This window comes from Perognathus longimembris, chromosome 8, assembly GCF_023159225.1.
Source record: "Perognathus longimembris pacificus isolate PPM17 chromosome 8, ASM2315922v1, whole genome shotgun sequence".
NCBI lineage: Eukaryota > Metazoa > Chordata > Mammalia > Rodentia > Heteromyidae > Perognathus > Perognathus longimembris.
Window position 1 is genome coordinate 34,081,540 of NC_063168.1, and position 15,936 is coordinate 34,097,475.

At 39.3% G+C, this 15,936-nt stretch overlaps 1 protein-coding gene across 3 annotated transcripts in view; it reads left to right on the plus strand.

Annotated features, from left to right (window-relative positions):
* Positions 1 to 15,936, plus strand: part of Usp34 (ubiquitin specific peptidase 34) — a 226,835-nt gene that overhangs the window by 24,422 nt on the left and 186,477 nt on the right. For 2 of the 3 annotated variants that reach the window (XM_048352847.1, XM_048352848.1), the window contains exon 3: positions 4,134 to 4,554. The exons of the other annotated variant lie outside the window; for it this stretch is intronic. In XM_048352847.1, the coding sequence (XP_048208804.1) occupies positions 4,134 to 4,554 (421 nt within the window). The remainder of the gene's footprint in view (positions 1 to 4,133; positions 4,555 to 15,936) is intronic. 3 annotated transcript variants of the gene reach the window in all.

Consider the following 15,936-nt stretch of genomic DNA (forward strand, 5'->3'; position numbering starts at 1 on the left):
GAAATCTGTAGTTACTCTGACTGGTTTCCCTGACAGCTTTTAGGATCTTTTCCTTGTTCTCTTGATCCTGTGGATTACAATGTGGTGACGGGATGTTTTTTCCTTGTCTGGTTTGTTTGGTGTTCTAGAGGCTTCTTGTATCTGAATAGGCCTATCTTGGATGTTCGGGAACTTCTCTGCCAGAATTATGTTAAATGTGTCCTCTCCTTTTAGTTTTCCGTTCCTCTCCTTCCTCAGTATCTGCCTTCAAATTAGGTCTTCTAATTCAGTCTGAAAATCAACAAGAACATGATATTGGCAGAGAAACTGCTCCTTACTAGAGAATCAGATACATACAGAAAGAATATATGAGGCACAGCCCCATGGATAACATGGCAGGAGTTACCAGATACTCTCAGTCCTAGCTCTTAATATTAAAGATTTAAGTTAGTACTTGTCTAAGGGTTGTAAAGTTTTAAAAAGCTTGAGGTAAAAGCAACAAAAAAGATATATTTGTCATATTCACAAGGTGTAACTATGCTTGTTTCATTTCAGATTTGACCTGCCTGCCTATGAATAGAATTATTGAATAAAATTTGAACAAATCTGTTGTTAGACTAATGTTATTAATACTCCAGATGTGAGTGCAGTTTTAGGAAATAGAAAATCTTTGACAAGGGCTGGGAGTGTGGCTTAGTGATATAGTGCTTGCCTAGCATGTACTTGGTTCGATTCCTTAGTGCCACATAAACAGAAAAATCCAGAAGTGGCACTGTAGCTTATGTGATAGCGTGCTAACCTTGAGCACAGGGAGGCTGGATAGAGCCCAGACCCTGAGTTCAAAAACAACCCAAAACAAAGTACTTGACAAAGATATTTTTGTCAGGTTTTGTTGTACTTTCTTGATACCTTGTTGTTTTAAAACAAATGGAATATTTCTGCCTCATTAAAAAAAATTACTCTCGGACATCACAAAAGCCTTTGAGTTTAAGCCACAGGACTAGCTCTTTCTATGAAAAGGCCTTCAATTCAACATATAGAGGTATTAGTAAGAAAATAAGCTAATATAATGCTGAAGTTTATGACCTTTCCTTATAAAGCTAATTTTCCCTAAACATTACAGAAATAGTCTGTTCATCAGAATTGCTTTTGGAGCATTTTCCTTTTTTTAGAAGTTGTTATATTAAGGAATTTTAAAGGTGGCGAAGGCCTTCAAAGAAAAACCCTTTCTTTTGCTGCTGAGAAAACAAGGCATAATGCGTTGCCTATTTGTGTGGGCCAAATTAAAAGTAATTTATTTTGAACAAAATATGTCTTACCATGTAGTACCCTAAGCAGGCCTCAAACCCATAGTGTTCTAGTGTTAATCTCGGAGGGCTACAGTTACAGACATGTACACCACTGTGCCTGGTTAAATGTTGTATCTTTTTTTTTCAAGTGCTTGTCTTGGGGCATGAACTCAGCGTAGGTGCTGCCCCTGAGTTTTTGTGCTCAAGGCTAGTACTCATCTTCTTATTTTTGGCCAGCCCTGGGGCTTGAACTCAGGGCCTGAGCACTGTCCCTGGCTTCTTTTTGCTCAAGGCTAGCACTCTACCACTTGAGCCACAGCGCCACTTCTGGCTTTTTCTATATATGTGGTGCTGAGGAATCGAACCCAGGGCTTCATGTATACAAGGCGAGCATTTTACCACTAGGCCATATTCCCATCCCAGTACTCATCATTTTTACCACAGCTCCATTTCCTTTTTTGTTGTTGTTGGTAAATGGAATTAAAAGTCTCATGAACTTTCCTATCTGAGATAGCTTTGAACTGTGATCCTTAGATCTCAGACTCCTGAGTAATGAGGATTTCAGGTGTGAGCCACTGGTGCCTGGCTTAAAAATTGTATCTTAACAGTAATATAATATGCTTGTTAACTTTAAAGTTTAAATGAGATGAGAGTTTGGGATTGTTATTGCTGGATTCTTCTGGCTTGGGTTTCTCATAAGGTGTTTCAAATTATCGGCCAGGTTATAGTCATCTGAAAGCTTACTTGGGCTGGAAGATTTGCTTCAAGTTACCTCATTGTGACTGAATATAAGTGCTGATGGGTGGTCTGAAGTTATTTCTTAGTGGATTTTTCTACACACAACTTGAATGTTGTTGCAGTGTGATGACAGTATCTTACCACCTAGTCATGATGTCACATGTTGTTATTTTTACCATAGTCTATTCATTAGGAATAAGTACCATCTGCTTTCAAGGAGAACAAAGTTAGGCCTAATCTTTCCAGTGGAAGAGTATTAAAGAATTTGTGGCCATATTTCAAGTTTTGCATGCCTACAGAAATGAAATTACGGGGGCTGGGAATATGGCCTAGTGGCAAGAGTGTTGCCTCCCATACATGAAGCCCTCGGTTCAATTCCCCAGCACCACATATACAGAAAACGGCCAGAAGTGGCTCTGTGGCTCAGGTGGCAGAGTGCAAGCCTTGAGCAAAAAGAAGCCAGAGACAGTGCTCTGGTCCTGAGTCCAAGCCCCAGGACTGGCAAAAAAAAGAAACAAAAAAAAAAGAAATGAAATTACTTCTACTTGGTTATACAGTTTGTGATTTATTGGATTATAGTATAGATATTTAGATTTGTTTTGGTATTATTACTAGGTGAACATTATAGATTATAACTGTTTCCTATCATTGGAACTTCATGTTAGAACTAGGTACTTCTTTTGGTTTTATTTTTTGTTTATGGATCCATCATGCTATTAACTGAGCATGTCTAAGAGAATAAGATTTGTGTGTAATACTGACTTTTTAAATTTATTATTTGCCATTAATTATGAGTGTGTGGCTTAGTGGTAGAGTACTTGCCTAGCATACATGAACCCCTGTGTTTGATTCCTCAGTATCACATACACAGAAATAGTCAGAAGTGGAGCTGTGGCTCATATGATAGAGTGCCAGTCTTGAGCAAAAGAAACTCAAGGACAGCTCTTAGGCCCTGACTTCAAGCCCCAGGACTGGCAAAAAAAAAAAAAAAAAAAAGAAAAGAAAAAGAAATAAAAACCAAAATAAATAAACAACTAAAAAAGGGGCTGGGAATATGGCCTAATGGCAAGAGTGCTTGCCCTGTATACATGAAGCCCTGGGTTCAGTTCCCCAGCACTACATATATAGAAAAAAAAAAAACAAAAAACTACCAGAAGTGGCCTTGAGCAAAAAGAAGCCAGGGACAGTGCTCAGGCCCTGAGTCCAAAGCCCAGGACTGGCCAGAAACAAAAAACAAACTAAACTAAAAAGAATGAATATATGGTACATGTGTATTTGATGTTGCTTAACATGTTTGATCAAAAGTGAGAATACGGACTGGGAATATGGCCTAGTGGCAAGAGTGCTTACCTCCTGTACATGAAGCCCTGGGTTCAATTCCCCAGCACCACATATACAGAAGACGGCCAGAAAGTGGTGCTGTGGCTCAAGTGGCAGAGTGCTAGCCTTGAGCAAAAAGAAGCCAGGGACAGTGCTCAGGCCCTGAGTCCAAGCCCCAGGACTGGCCAAAAAAAAGAGTGAGAATACCTATCTGAAATAGTGTTTAATATATTGGTTTAGCTTTCCCTTTGAAATAGTCTTCAAAGCAAATTGTTACTTTAAAAATGTAGCTATTTCATTAGTTGACAACAGAACCCCTATTTAAAATAACTAGCTTTAATTAATAGGATATTTTATTGCAATCAGCTTTTAAAATACTTATTTAATATATGTTCAGAATTCAGTGAAGAAGCAAAGAAATATGCCATAATTGTTATTGCCTAAGTTAATTCCTTGTATAAGAAGGATAGCTATATACACAACACTAAAGATGATAGTACTAAACCTAACATGGTGACTATCTTATTAAATTTCATTTGTGGGTGTGATGTTTTATTTTTGAGCACTTATGGTGCTACATCTGCATACATGAGAAAAAAAAAGTTAAGAAAAAGGGCTGAGGATATAGCTCTGGTAGAGTGCTTGGCTAGCGTGCTGAAGACTCTGGGTTGGAGCTCCACACACTACAAAACTAAAACTTCACAAAAAAATATTTTAATATATTTGATTGCTTTTTAAAAGTATTACTTATAAAAATAACTTGCCTCTAGGAAGTATTTATTTATTGAATTTTATTTTCTCTTATAGGCAATGCCTGTGCTGCTTCAAGGAATATAAGCATTTGGAGATTTTTAACCAAGTAGTGTGTGCACTTATTAACTTAGTGATTGCCCAAGTTCAAGTGCTCCGGGACCAGCTTTGTAAACATTGTACTACTATTAACATAGATTCCACGTGGCAAGATGAGAGTAATCAAGCGGAAGAACCACTGAGTATAGATAGAGAGTGTAATGAAGAAAGTACAGAAAGACAAAAGTCAATAGAAAAGAAACCAAACTCTACAAGAATTTGTAATCTGACTGAGGAGGAATCTTCAAAGAGCTCTGATCCCTTTAGTTTATGGAGTACAGATGAGAAGGAAAAACTCTTACTATGTGTAGCAAAAATTTTTCAAATTCAGTTTCCCTTATATACTGCTTACAAACATAATACTCATCCTACTATAGAGGTAGGTAAAAATAGATATTCTGAATTTTTAGAGTTAGTAAGCTTTAGGTTGGCAGCTTATTTCTTATGAGTGAACTTATTGTTGATGGAAAAATTTATAAAAGTTAGTAGTGTTGTAATAATTTCAGTTTTCTCTAGAATATTATATAGTCAGCTGTCTTGAAATTTTGCTCAACCCTATTTGTACATTGAACTCATGGAAATGAAATTGTTAGTGATTGACTTAAACATTTTGATGCTGTAGGCCTTACTGTCCTTATTGTAACTCTTTCAAGAAGAATTGTCTTTTTTCTCTTTCTAATTTTATTATCTCTAAGTAGTTGTACAAAGGAGTTTCAATTCAACATTTCAGTTTCTTGGTAAGTGTCATCTCTGTCATAGTTTACCACCTTTCAAAAAATTTTGATTAAGCTGGACTGCCATGGCTCAGCCAGCCGAGGCAGGAAAGTCCAAGACTCTTATTTCTAATCAAGAAACCAGGAATGAAGCTGTGACTCAAATGGTAGAGTACCAGCTTTGCATGGAAAAGCTAAGGGACAGTGTGCAGGCTGTGTTCAAGCCCTAGTACTGGCACTCGTGTGTGTGCGTGTGCGTACACACATACATACATACATACAACACAGAGTGACTATGCTAAGAGAGGCACATGGAATGAATTTCATTCATAGAAATATAGATGACACCAGTAAGTGAAATGATAAGATAGTGAATTCAAGTCCTGGTCTCTGACCAAAAAGAAAAAGAAACATAGTGATTCATTCTTATGGGATAATGATGTTAAATAATAGTATTCCACTAGTGATAATTTTTATAATGATTTTCAAATTTTAGTAGTTTACCTAAAAATTATTAAGATAGGGATTTCTTTCCAGAAACAAAGAGTTAAGATAGTTCCATGGAACAGGGTTTAATGAAACAGTTATTATTCATATTGGGCATTTGCTTTGGTAGTTTTTGTATGGGTTACATATACAGCACCTATTTTGAGATTTGGTTGGGTGGGTTGAACAAGTCTCACCTGTCTGTTTGGCATTTAGTGGTGTAAGGTCTTTGGAGCTACTTGTATTTTCAGTCACATTAAAGACAGATTTTATTAGTGCTCAGAGAACCCAAAGTAGAAGCTTTATTTAGTAAGGCTTCCTCAAATCCGGCTGCTGAAATGTCGTAAAATGAATTTGTCAGGTGAATTTGCAGTTCATGAAGTAGTTCATAAGGGTCAAAAGGTAGTGCAATGGATTCCATCTCTGGGTAGAAATAGAAGTAAAGCTTTATTTTATATCCTTGACTTTTGTTTCCTATGCATACTAGGATAAAAAATGTGACTTTTACAGAGTATACCAAGTTTTTACAAAATTTACCTTCCCTTTAACTTATTAGTTTTACTTAGATTTCGTGGTATTGGCATTTTAACACAGGGCCCTTACATTTGCTAGCCAGGAGCTCTACCATTTGAGCCATCCTCTAGCTGTGCTTATTTGTCTTAAAAACCTTTATACTTCTCTGAACTTTTTTTAATCTAGAAAATAATTCCTTTATTGTAATATTCCAATTTCTTTTTTGTAATATTTTTACATTGAATTTACACTGTCTACAAACATGGCTTATGTAGATATTTTGCCCATTAGAGAGTTCTCTAAGAATATTTTAAACCAGATTGTGCTCACTCTCCTACCCCCTCTCCTTCCCTTCCCTCCCCTCCTCTTTTTTTGTACTGGTCCTGGGGCTTGAATTCAGGACCTCGATGCTCTCCCTTAGGTTTTTTGCTCAAGGCTTAGCATTCTGCCACTCAAACCACAACTCTACTTTGTGCCTTCCCTCCGTTCCCCCATTCTAGCATTCTACCACTTGAGCCACAGCACCATTTTCCAGCTTTTTTGAGTAATTTATTAGAGATAAGAGTTTCATTGTCTTTTCTGCCCCGGCTGGCTTCGTACTGCAATACTCAGATCTCAGCCTCCCGAGTAGCTAGGATTACAGATAAATGCCTCTTGTGCCTGGCTGGATTGTACTCTTCTAGTATTCTTAGTCTGCTAACTTTGCTTGTAGAAGCTGATTAAAAATATGTTATAAGCCAGGTGACCGTGGCTCACATCTGTAATGCTAGCTATTTGGGAGACTAAGGAAGGGAAGATCAAGATTTGAGGCCAGCCTGTGCAAAAACAGATGAGGCTCCTTTTCAACTATAAGCAACTATGGCACATGCATGTTATCCCTGATATGTGGGAAGTGTAAATAGGTGTACTGCAGTGCAGGCATAAACCTGAGTAGGAAATGAGATCCTATCTCAAAAATAGTCAGTGTGAAAAAGCAGTATAACACTTGCTCAAGAAAGAAGAAGGCTCTGAGTTTATTTTTTTATTTTTTATTTTTTGGCCAGTCCTGGGCCTTGAACTCAGGGCCTGAGCACTGTCCCTGGCTTCCTTTTGCTCAAGGCTAGCACTCTGCCACTAGAGCCACAGCGCCACTTCTGGCTGTTTTCTGTATATGTGGTGCTGGGGAATCGAACCCAGTGCCTCATGTATACCAGGCAAGCTCTCTTGCCACTAGGCCATATCCCCCGCCCCAAGGCTCTGAGTTTAAATCCTCCCGAAAAGTTGTCATATTAACCATTTTATAAAATAATTGTGTTTTGTTTTTTTTTAACAATGAAGATCCATCATCTAACCCCAAAAAACTTACCTTAAGAACATACTTTAATGTCTTAATTCGGTTACTAGAAATCATCTAGTTAGGGATCACTATATATTACATTCATTTAGAAACACATTTTCTTCAGTTAAAAATTTATTGCTCGGGCCTGGGGTTATGGCCTAGTGGCAAGAGTGCTTGCCTTGTATACATGAAGCCCTGGGTTCGATTCCCCAGCACCACATATACAGAAAATGGCCAGAAGTGGCGCTGTGGCTCAAGTGGCAGAGTGCTAGCCTTGAGCAAGAAGAAGCCAGGGACAGTGCTCAGGCCCTGAGTCCAAGGCCCAGGACTGACCAAAAAAAAAAAAAAAAAAAAAAATTATTGCAAAAGCTAGATGCTAGTGGCTCACACTTGTCATCCTAGTTACTCATGAGGCTGAAATCTGAGGGTTTTGTTTCAAAGTCAGCCTGGGCAGGAATGTCTGTGAGACTATCTCCAACCAAAAAGCCAGATGTGGAGCTGTGGTTCAGGTGTTAGAGTGCTAGCCTTGAATAAAAGAAAGCTCAGGGACAGCCCCAAGGTCCTGAGTTCAAGTGTCAGGACCAGTGCCCATGCGTATGCACATACACAAATGCATACTTTTCCTAATGAGCCAGGCACCGGTGGCTCACACTTGTTATCCTAGGTACTCACGAGGGTGAGATTGAGGCTCAGAACCAACTAGGGCAGGAAAGTTCATGAAATTTTCATCTCTGATTACCAAAAAAGCTGAATGTGGAGCAGAAAAGCTAATGGACAGTGTCCAGGCCCTGAGGGTGAGCATCAAAAAAATAAGTAAAATAAAAAAGCTGGACGCTGTAATCCTAGTTACTCAGGCTGCTGAGATTTGAGGATCACGGTTCAAAGCTGGCTTTGGCAGAAAACTCCCTGTTGAGACTCTTATTTCAACTAACAACTCAAAAACTGGAAGTGGTGCTGTGGCTCAAGTGGTAGAGTGCTAGCTGTGAGCAAAAATGAGCCCAGGGACAGTGCCCAAACCCTGTGTTCAAGCCCAGGACTGGCAAAAACAGTAACAACAAAACAGGTTTGTTTGTTTTTTTAATTGTTACTTAAAGGTTTTTTTTTATAGAGGAGTTACATAAGTCAGGAAATGATTGCATTTCTCTTTGTACAATGTTATCCATCTTACTGCTTTGTTGAGAGCAGTGGTTTCACAAGGTTATTTTTGTTTGTTTTTTTCTGCCAGTTCTGGGGCTTGAACTCAGGGCCTGGGCACTGTCCCTAAGCTTCTTTTGCTCAAGGCAAGTGCTCTACCACTTCAATCTTTTTTTGTGATTAATTGGAATAAGAGTCTCACAGATTTACCTGCCTCAGCCTGCTTTGTACCTCAATTATCAGATCCTAGCCTCTTGAGTAGCTAGGATTACAGTTGTGAGCCACTTGTCTCTGGTTTACTTAGGTTTTTCAGAGTACTTTTTAGGGGAGGGTGGAGGCTGAATTCAGACTTTTTGGCACTGTCCCTGAGCTCTCTGGCTCAAGGCTAGCACTCTACCACATGAACCACAGGTCCACTTCTGGTTTTCTGGTGGTTAATTGGAGATAAGTCTCACAGACTTTTCTGCCCAGGCTGGCTTTGAGACATAATCTTCAGATCTCAGCCTCCTGAGTAGCTAGGATTACAGGGGTGATCTATTAGGACCTGGCTTTCCAGTGTACTTTTAAGAACTATAACCCAGGGAAATCTTTAATCGAAGGAAAATATTGAAAACTCATGTGTTGGTGTTTTGAGAATGAAGACTTTAAAAACTTAGTCAATGCCCTCATTTTATGGAAGAGGGACTAGTCATTAAAGAGTTTAAAATTTTTGGTCAAGTGTTCGTAGCATGTTGTAAAAAGTTTTGAAATCTAAGGCTTAAAAGTGCTGACCAGCCATTTTCTCATACTGGATTGATCCCTGTATTATTCTAGTACTGAATAAGATGGAAACTTGGAATCTCCTCTCCATCTAGCTTTCTTCCTCTGCTATCATCCATGTCCAAGTTGGAATGTGTATGTATGGGTAAGAAACACAGAGAGAGGAGAGACAAGAGAGGCAAAGGCTCATTATGTTTACTTTAACTTGTGCAGTCTTGAGATCCCTCCTGGCTTATCCTCCAATGTTGCTGGGACTGAGGTTTTATATCATCATGCTCTGCTAAAAGATGATATCTTTTTTTTTTTTTTTTTTTTTGCCAGTCCGGGGCCTTGGACTCAGGGCCTGAGCACTGTCCCTGGCTTCTTCCCGCTCAAGGCTAGCACTCTGCCACTTGAGCCGCAGCACCACTTCTGTCCATTTTCTGTATATGTGGTGCTGGGAAATCGAACCGAGGGCTTCATGTATAAGAGGCGCTCTTGCCACTAGGCCATATCCCCAGCCCGATGATGATATCTTAAAGGATTTTGTTATTCAATCAGGTCTTTGTTTTGCAGCTTTTGTTAATGCTGTCAGTAATAAGGTCTACTTTAAGAGATAAAAAATGGGAAAAAATATCAAATGAAATTTAGAAAGTAGTTTGAAAAAATTGATAGCTATGTTTTGAAGCAATTTCTAATCCGGAACAAAAATAAATATAACAGACATATTCACAGTTGTAGTTTGTACTAGCATAGATATCATTTGTTGTTTTGTATATGCTTACAAATAGAGGGTATGCACATGACTACACAAATATGGTTTGAAAAGTTGGCCTTGAAAATTACGTTCCAGCCTATTGTATTGATTTGCTGCTGGCCTTCATGCCAAGAATTTTTGGTATGGATAGAATCTGTTAAGGTGATGGGAGATGACTACAATGTGGAAAGCCTTCACCTGCTTTTTGTGCCAGGAGTGGGGCCTGGGTACTGTTGCTTTTTTGCTCAAGGTTGGTTCTCTACCACTTAAGCCATTCCTCCAGTTCACCTGATGTTTGAAAGTTGCCAGAATTGCAATTGGCAATAATATCTTTGGGTTCTTGAAAGAAGTTGTGACTTGACTTGTCTATCTCTACTCCCAAAAAAGTAGTAGTGACTGGTAATGCATAATATTGATGAGAGGACTCATTATTTATCCTAAATAACTATGTGTAATTGTGTGACATGAATTGCCATAGTGTTTTAAGCTTCTTAGCTAGAAAGAAAACAAGTACAAGAACTGTAGAAACTGGGTTCCATGGCACATGCCACTAATCAAGTTGGTGAGTCACAAGTTCAAGGACATCCTGGGCAACATAATGACTGACACCTTATCCTAAAAATACAGTGTGGAAAATCTGTAGAAAGGAGAGAAACCATTAAAACCTTAAACATATTTCTGGCATATTCTATGTATGTACAATCTTTATTTACAGTGTTCTAAACCATACTGAATTTTTTTATTGTTACCTCCTCACCAATCTCCCTCACTTTTTTCCCTTATTTGAGACATCTTTTTTTGAGACATTTGCTATTGTCCCAGGGTGGCTTCACATATACTCTATTCCTGTCTCAGCTTCCTGAATGCTGAGACTACATCCAGCTAGTTCACCCTTTTTGAAAGTTAAAAAAAAACTCACCTCTTTAAAGCCAGATGTGGCTGTGCAATATCCTTTTAAGATCTGACAAGTTAGTGATTTTTAGTGTATTTCCAGTTATGCAACTATTACTACTAATTTGAGCACCAATGACTCTAAAATACATATATTTCAAATTTTATTTACTTATATAATCTAGAAAGAAAACTGAAAAACCTATGTTCATGAACCTCTCCTTGGTGAAATTTTTTGTAGACTTACTCAAAGCAATATACTACTTGTTAATTTTTTTGCCAGACCTAGGGCTTGAACTCAGGGCCTGAGCTCTGTCCCTGGCTTCTTTTTGCCCAAGACTAGCACTCTTTAACACTTGAGCCACAGCGCCACTTCCAGCTTTTTCTTTCTTTTTTTTTTTTTTTAATTTTTTTTTGCCAGTCCTGGGCCTTGGACTCAGGGCCTGAGCACTGTCCCTGGCTTCCTTTTGCTCAAGGCTAGCACTCTTGCCACTTGAGCCACAGCACCACTTCTGGCCGTTTTCTGTATATGTGGTGCTGGGGAATCGAACCCAGGGCCTCATGTATACGAGGCAAGCTCTCTTGCCACTAGGCCATATCCCCAGCCCACTTCCAGCTTTTTCTATATATATGGTGCTGAGGAATCAAACCCAGGGCTTCATGTATGTGAGGCAAGCACTCTACCACTAGGCCATACTCCCAGCCCGCAATACACTACTTTTAAAAACAGATTTTTATTCTCAATATAATAAGCTTCAATTTTTCATGGCTCATAGAACACTGATTTTATTTTTATTTTATATTTAAAAAAAATTTTTTTTGCCAGTCCTACGGCTTGAACTCAAGGACTGAGCATTGTCCCTGGATTCCTTTTTTGCTGAAGGCTAGCACTCTACCACTTGGGCCACAGAGCCACTTCTGGCTTTTCTATATATATGGTGCTGAGGAATTGAATCCTGGGCTTCATATATGCAAGGCAATGCGCTACCACTAGGCCATATTCCCAGCCCTTATTTTTATTTTTTGGTTTTTTTTTGCCAGTCCTGGGGCTTGAACTCAGGGCCTGAGCAATGTCCCCGGCTTCTTTATGCTCAAGGGTAGCACTCTACCACTTGGACCACAGTGCCACTCTGGCTTTTCTATATAGGTGGTGCTGAGGAGTCAAACCCAGGGCTTCATGCACATGAGACTTGACCACTAAGCCATATTCCCAGCCCTTATTTTTATTTTTTGGTGCTGGGCCTTGGGCCTGGGCCTGGGTCTGGATGTTGTCCCTAAGCTACTTTTGCTCAAGGTTAGTGGTCTACCATTTGAGCTACAGCTCCTCTTTTGGCTCCCCATCCCCCTTTCTTTTTTCTTTTTCTTTTTTTTTTGGCCAGTCCTGGGGCTTGGACTCAGGGTCTGAGCACTGTCCCTGGCTTCTTTTTTTGCTCAAGGCTAGCTAGCACTCTGTCGCTTGAGCCACAGCGCCACTTCTGGCCATTTTCTGTATATGTGGTGCTGGGGAATTGAACCCATGGCCTCATGTATACGAGGCAAGCGCTCTTGCCACTAGGCCATATCCCTAGCCCCCCTTTCTTTTTAAAACTAGCTTATTGGAGATTAGAGTCTCACAGACTTTCCTGCTTGGACTGACTTTTTTTTTGGCCAGCCCTGGGCCTTGAACTCAGGGCCTGAGCACTGTCCCTGGCTTCTTTTTGCTCAAGGCTAGCACTCTGCCACTTGAGCCACAGCGCCACTTCTGGCCGTTATCTGTGTATGTGGTGCTGGGGAATCGAACCCAGGGCCTCATGTATACAAGGCAAGCACTCTTGCCACTAGGCCATATCCCCAGCCCCTTGGACTGACTTTTGACTGAGATCCTCAGATCTCAGTCTGCTGAGTAGCTAGGATTACAGGCATGAGCCACAGTGCCTGGCTATTAGATTTTTGTAGATAAAGAATTTAAATCTATAGTTAACGATTTAAATCTCTTTAAAGAAAAATAGGAAAATTTCTGTTTACTTCTAAAATAGATATTAGCTCATTTAGTAACTGAGGTTTTGTGAAAAGCCATGAGAACTTTTTAAAATTACTAATGTTTCTTAGGCCCCTTTCGGGGGTAACTAAAATTACACATTTTCAAAGAGAAATATGATTGGTTCAGCTTTGTGAGATTAAAATTGTTCCCTACAAATACATGATAATTAGTAACATTTAATCTTCATGTATCCAGAGTAGAAATATGAGCTAGTAAAACATTCTCAATTTCAAATATATGTAACTGCATCATTAATACATGATCCACATGATTGAAAGCAGTTTAGCTATGTTTATGTTAGGCTAGAAAGCTTGGCTGAAAATGTTCCATCATGCTTCACTTAGTCCCTGATTTTGTGTGTAACAGTACTACAGGAATTCTTTAATTTCAGACTTTTTTTTCTTTGTTAGTGCTAGGAATGGAACCCCACAACTTACCATGCACTGTAGTACTGAGCTATAAAAGTTTGTTGAGTTGTTTTTTTTTTTTTTCCCCAGTCCTAAAACTTGGACTCAGGACCTAAGCTCTGTCCCTGGCTTCTTTTTGCTCAAGGCTGTACTCTGCCTCTTGGACCACATCTCTACTTCTGGATTTTTCTGTTTATGTGGTGCTGAGGAATGGAACCCAGGACTTTGTGCATTCTAGGCAAGCACTGTACCACTAAGCCACATTCCCAGCCCCATTGTTGAGGTTTAATATGTGGTTCTGCTGTTAGAAGCTCAAAAGCAGATTTAGATTTTGTATACTTAGTTTGACAAGTTTTTTGATTTCTCTAAGGACAAATAGGTTTTTTGATATTTTCTGAGAGTTTGATTGCTTTCAATAATTTTCAAACTTTATTTCAAAGTTCAGGTTTGATAACAGTGGGTCTGGGAATGTGGCCTAGTGGTACAGTGCTTGCCTAGCATACTGGAAGCCCCTGGTTCGATTCCTCAGCACTACATATGCAGAAAAAGCCAGAAGTGGCTCTGTGTCTCAAGTGGTAGAGTAACTAGCCTTGAACAAAAAAAGAATCCAGGGACGATGCTCAGGCCCTGAGTTCAAGCCCCAGGACTGGCAAAAGTAATGACAGTGAGTGCATGGGTTCCTTTGGTATCTGTTTTTCAGATGTTGCTTTCTGATTAAAAAATAACATTTTAAATGTAGCAAAGAAATATGAAGTACAGACTATTTTTTCTTGGTTATTTGAGACAGGGTGTTACTGTGTAGTCTAGGGTGACTAGAATTTGTTCAGGAATACTGAGGATTACTGGTGTGAGTTACCATATTTGGCTAAAATACAGACTTTAAAAGCTTTAAACCTAAATAAACCTAAACAAACTTCAGTTTACCTAACTCAGATATTTCTAAACTTAAAAAATTTACACTCCTCTGTACTTCAATTTGACAATAAAGACAAAAAAATAAAGGAAAAAGTTACACTCAGCTATACATTTGAGGCTAGCCTGGACTACAATAGTGAGACCCTGTCTCAAAAATGACAATTATCAGATCCCCATCATAAATTCAGTTTTTTTGTTTTTTGGTGGTGGTACTAGAGTTTGAAGTCAGGGCTTTGTAGATGGTCTATCACTTGAACACATCCAGCCCATAGTATATGTGTGATGGTACTGAAGCTTGAACTCAGTGCCGTTTGCTTTTGATTGGCTATTTTGCCACATCTCTACTTGAGGATTTTAGTTGGACATGAGATTCCTGTACTTTTTTGCCTGAGTTGGCTTGGAATTGTAGTTCTTGGATCTCAGTCTCCTGAGTAGCTAGAATTACAGGTGTGAGTCTCCAAAGCCCTACTTACATTTTGTTTTTATATAAATTAATGATTATCTTTGCTTATATATTATGGATCAGTCTTATTACTTAAACAACTTTTCAAAAGATGTAACTTAAATAGCACAATTACTTGCTTTAATTTATTGTCAGTTTGAATTGTGCAATTGTTACCAACCCCAATTTTAGAATATTTACAATTTTAAATGGCTGCATAAGATTTGATCATGAATCTGATTGATGGATAGCAAATGTTTTAACGTTAAGGTGGATTATGAATCATTTCAGTGAATATCATTCGTACATTAGCATTTTTCTTAGGGTAAATACCCAAAAGTTGAATATGTTGTTCAGAGACACAGTGTGCATTTAAAAACTGGTTAGATGTAATTTGCTTTTCCAAAATCATCATACCTGTTACAGCCTCCTCATCAATGTGTGAGTGTGGTTTTAATCAGTTTAAATGTTACATATGGAAGGCATGTTGTAGAACTCTTAAGTATATGCCTAGAGAATTCCGGTGTACAGGTTCAAAGATCACTTAAGTGGGCTGGGGATATGGCCTAGTGGCAAGAGAGCTTGCCTCGTATACATGAGGCCCTGGGTTCAATTCCCCAGCACCACATACACAGAAAACGGCCAGAAGTGGCGCTGTGGCTCAAGTGGCAGAGTGCTAGCCTTGAGCAAAAGGAAGCCAGGGACAGTGCTCAGGCCCTGAGTTCAAGGCCCAGGTCTGGCCAAAAAAAAAAAAAAAAGATCACTTAAGTATGCTATGTTTTTGTAAGAATTACCTGATTTACTTATTGATTGATTGGTTGACTTTATTGCTGTGGTGGGAATCAACATCCAGAATATAGAAAATGCTAGTAGGCAACTTGATTTTTTGTTGTTGGTCATGGGGTTTGAACTCAGGGCCTGGGTGCTGTCCTTGAGCTTTTGTGCTCAAGGCTAGTGATCTACCACTTTATCCATGGCAGTGCTTCCCAACCTGCCCTGATTTTACAAAAGAGAGTCAATTGTTTTTAATTTTTTTTTTGCCAGTCCTGCGGCTTGAACTCAGGGCCTGAGCGCTGTCCCTGGCTTCTTTATGCTCGAGGCTAGCACTCTACCACAGCTCCACTTCTGGCTTTTTCTGTATATGTGGTGCTGAGGATTCGAACCCAGGGCTTCATATATACGAGGCAGCAAGCACTCTACCATTAGGCCATATTCCCAGCCCCTCATTTTTTTTTTTTTAATTTAAGAGAGACAAATTAGCCAGGTGTGGTAGTAGTAGGTGGCATTAATCCTGGCATTCTGGAAGTGAAAAGAGCATCAGAAGTTAAAAGCCAGCCTTGACTACCATAATGAGATTCTCAAAACTTGAATGCTGGAAGCCAGGTGCCAGTGGCTCATGTCTGTAGTCCTTGTTACTCAGGAGGTTA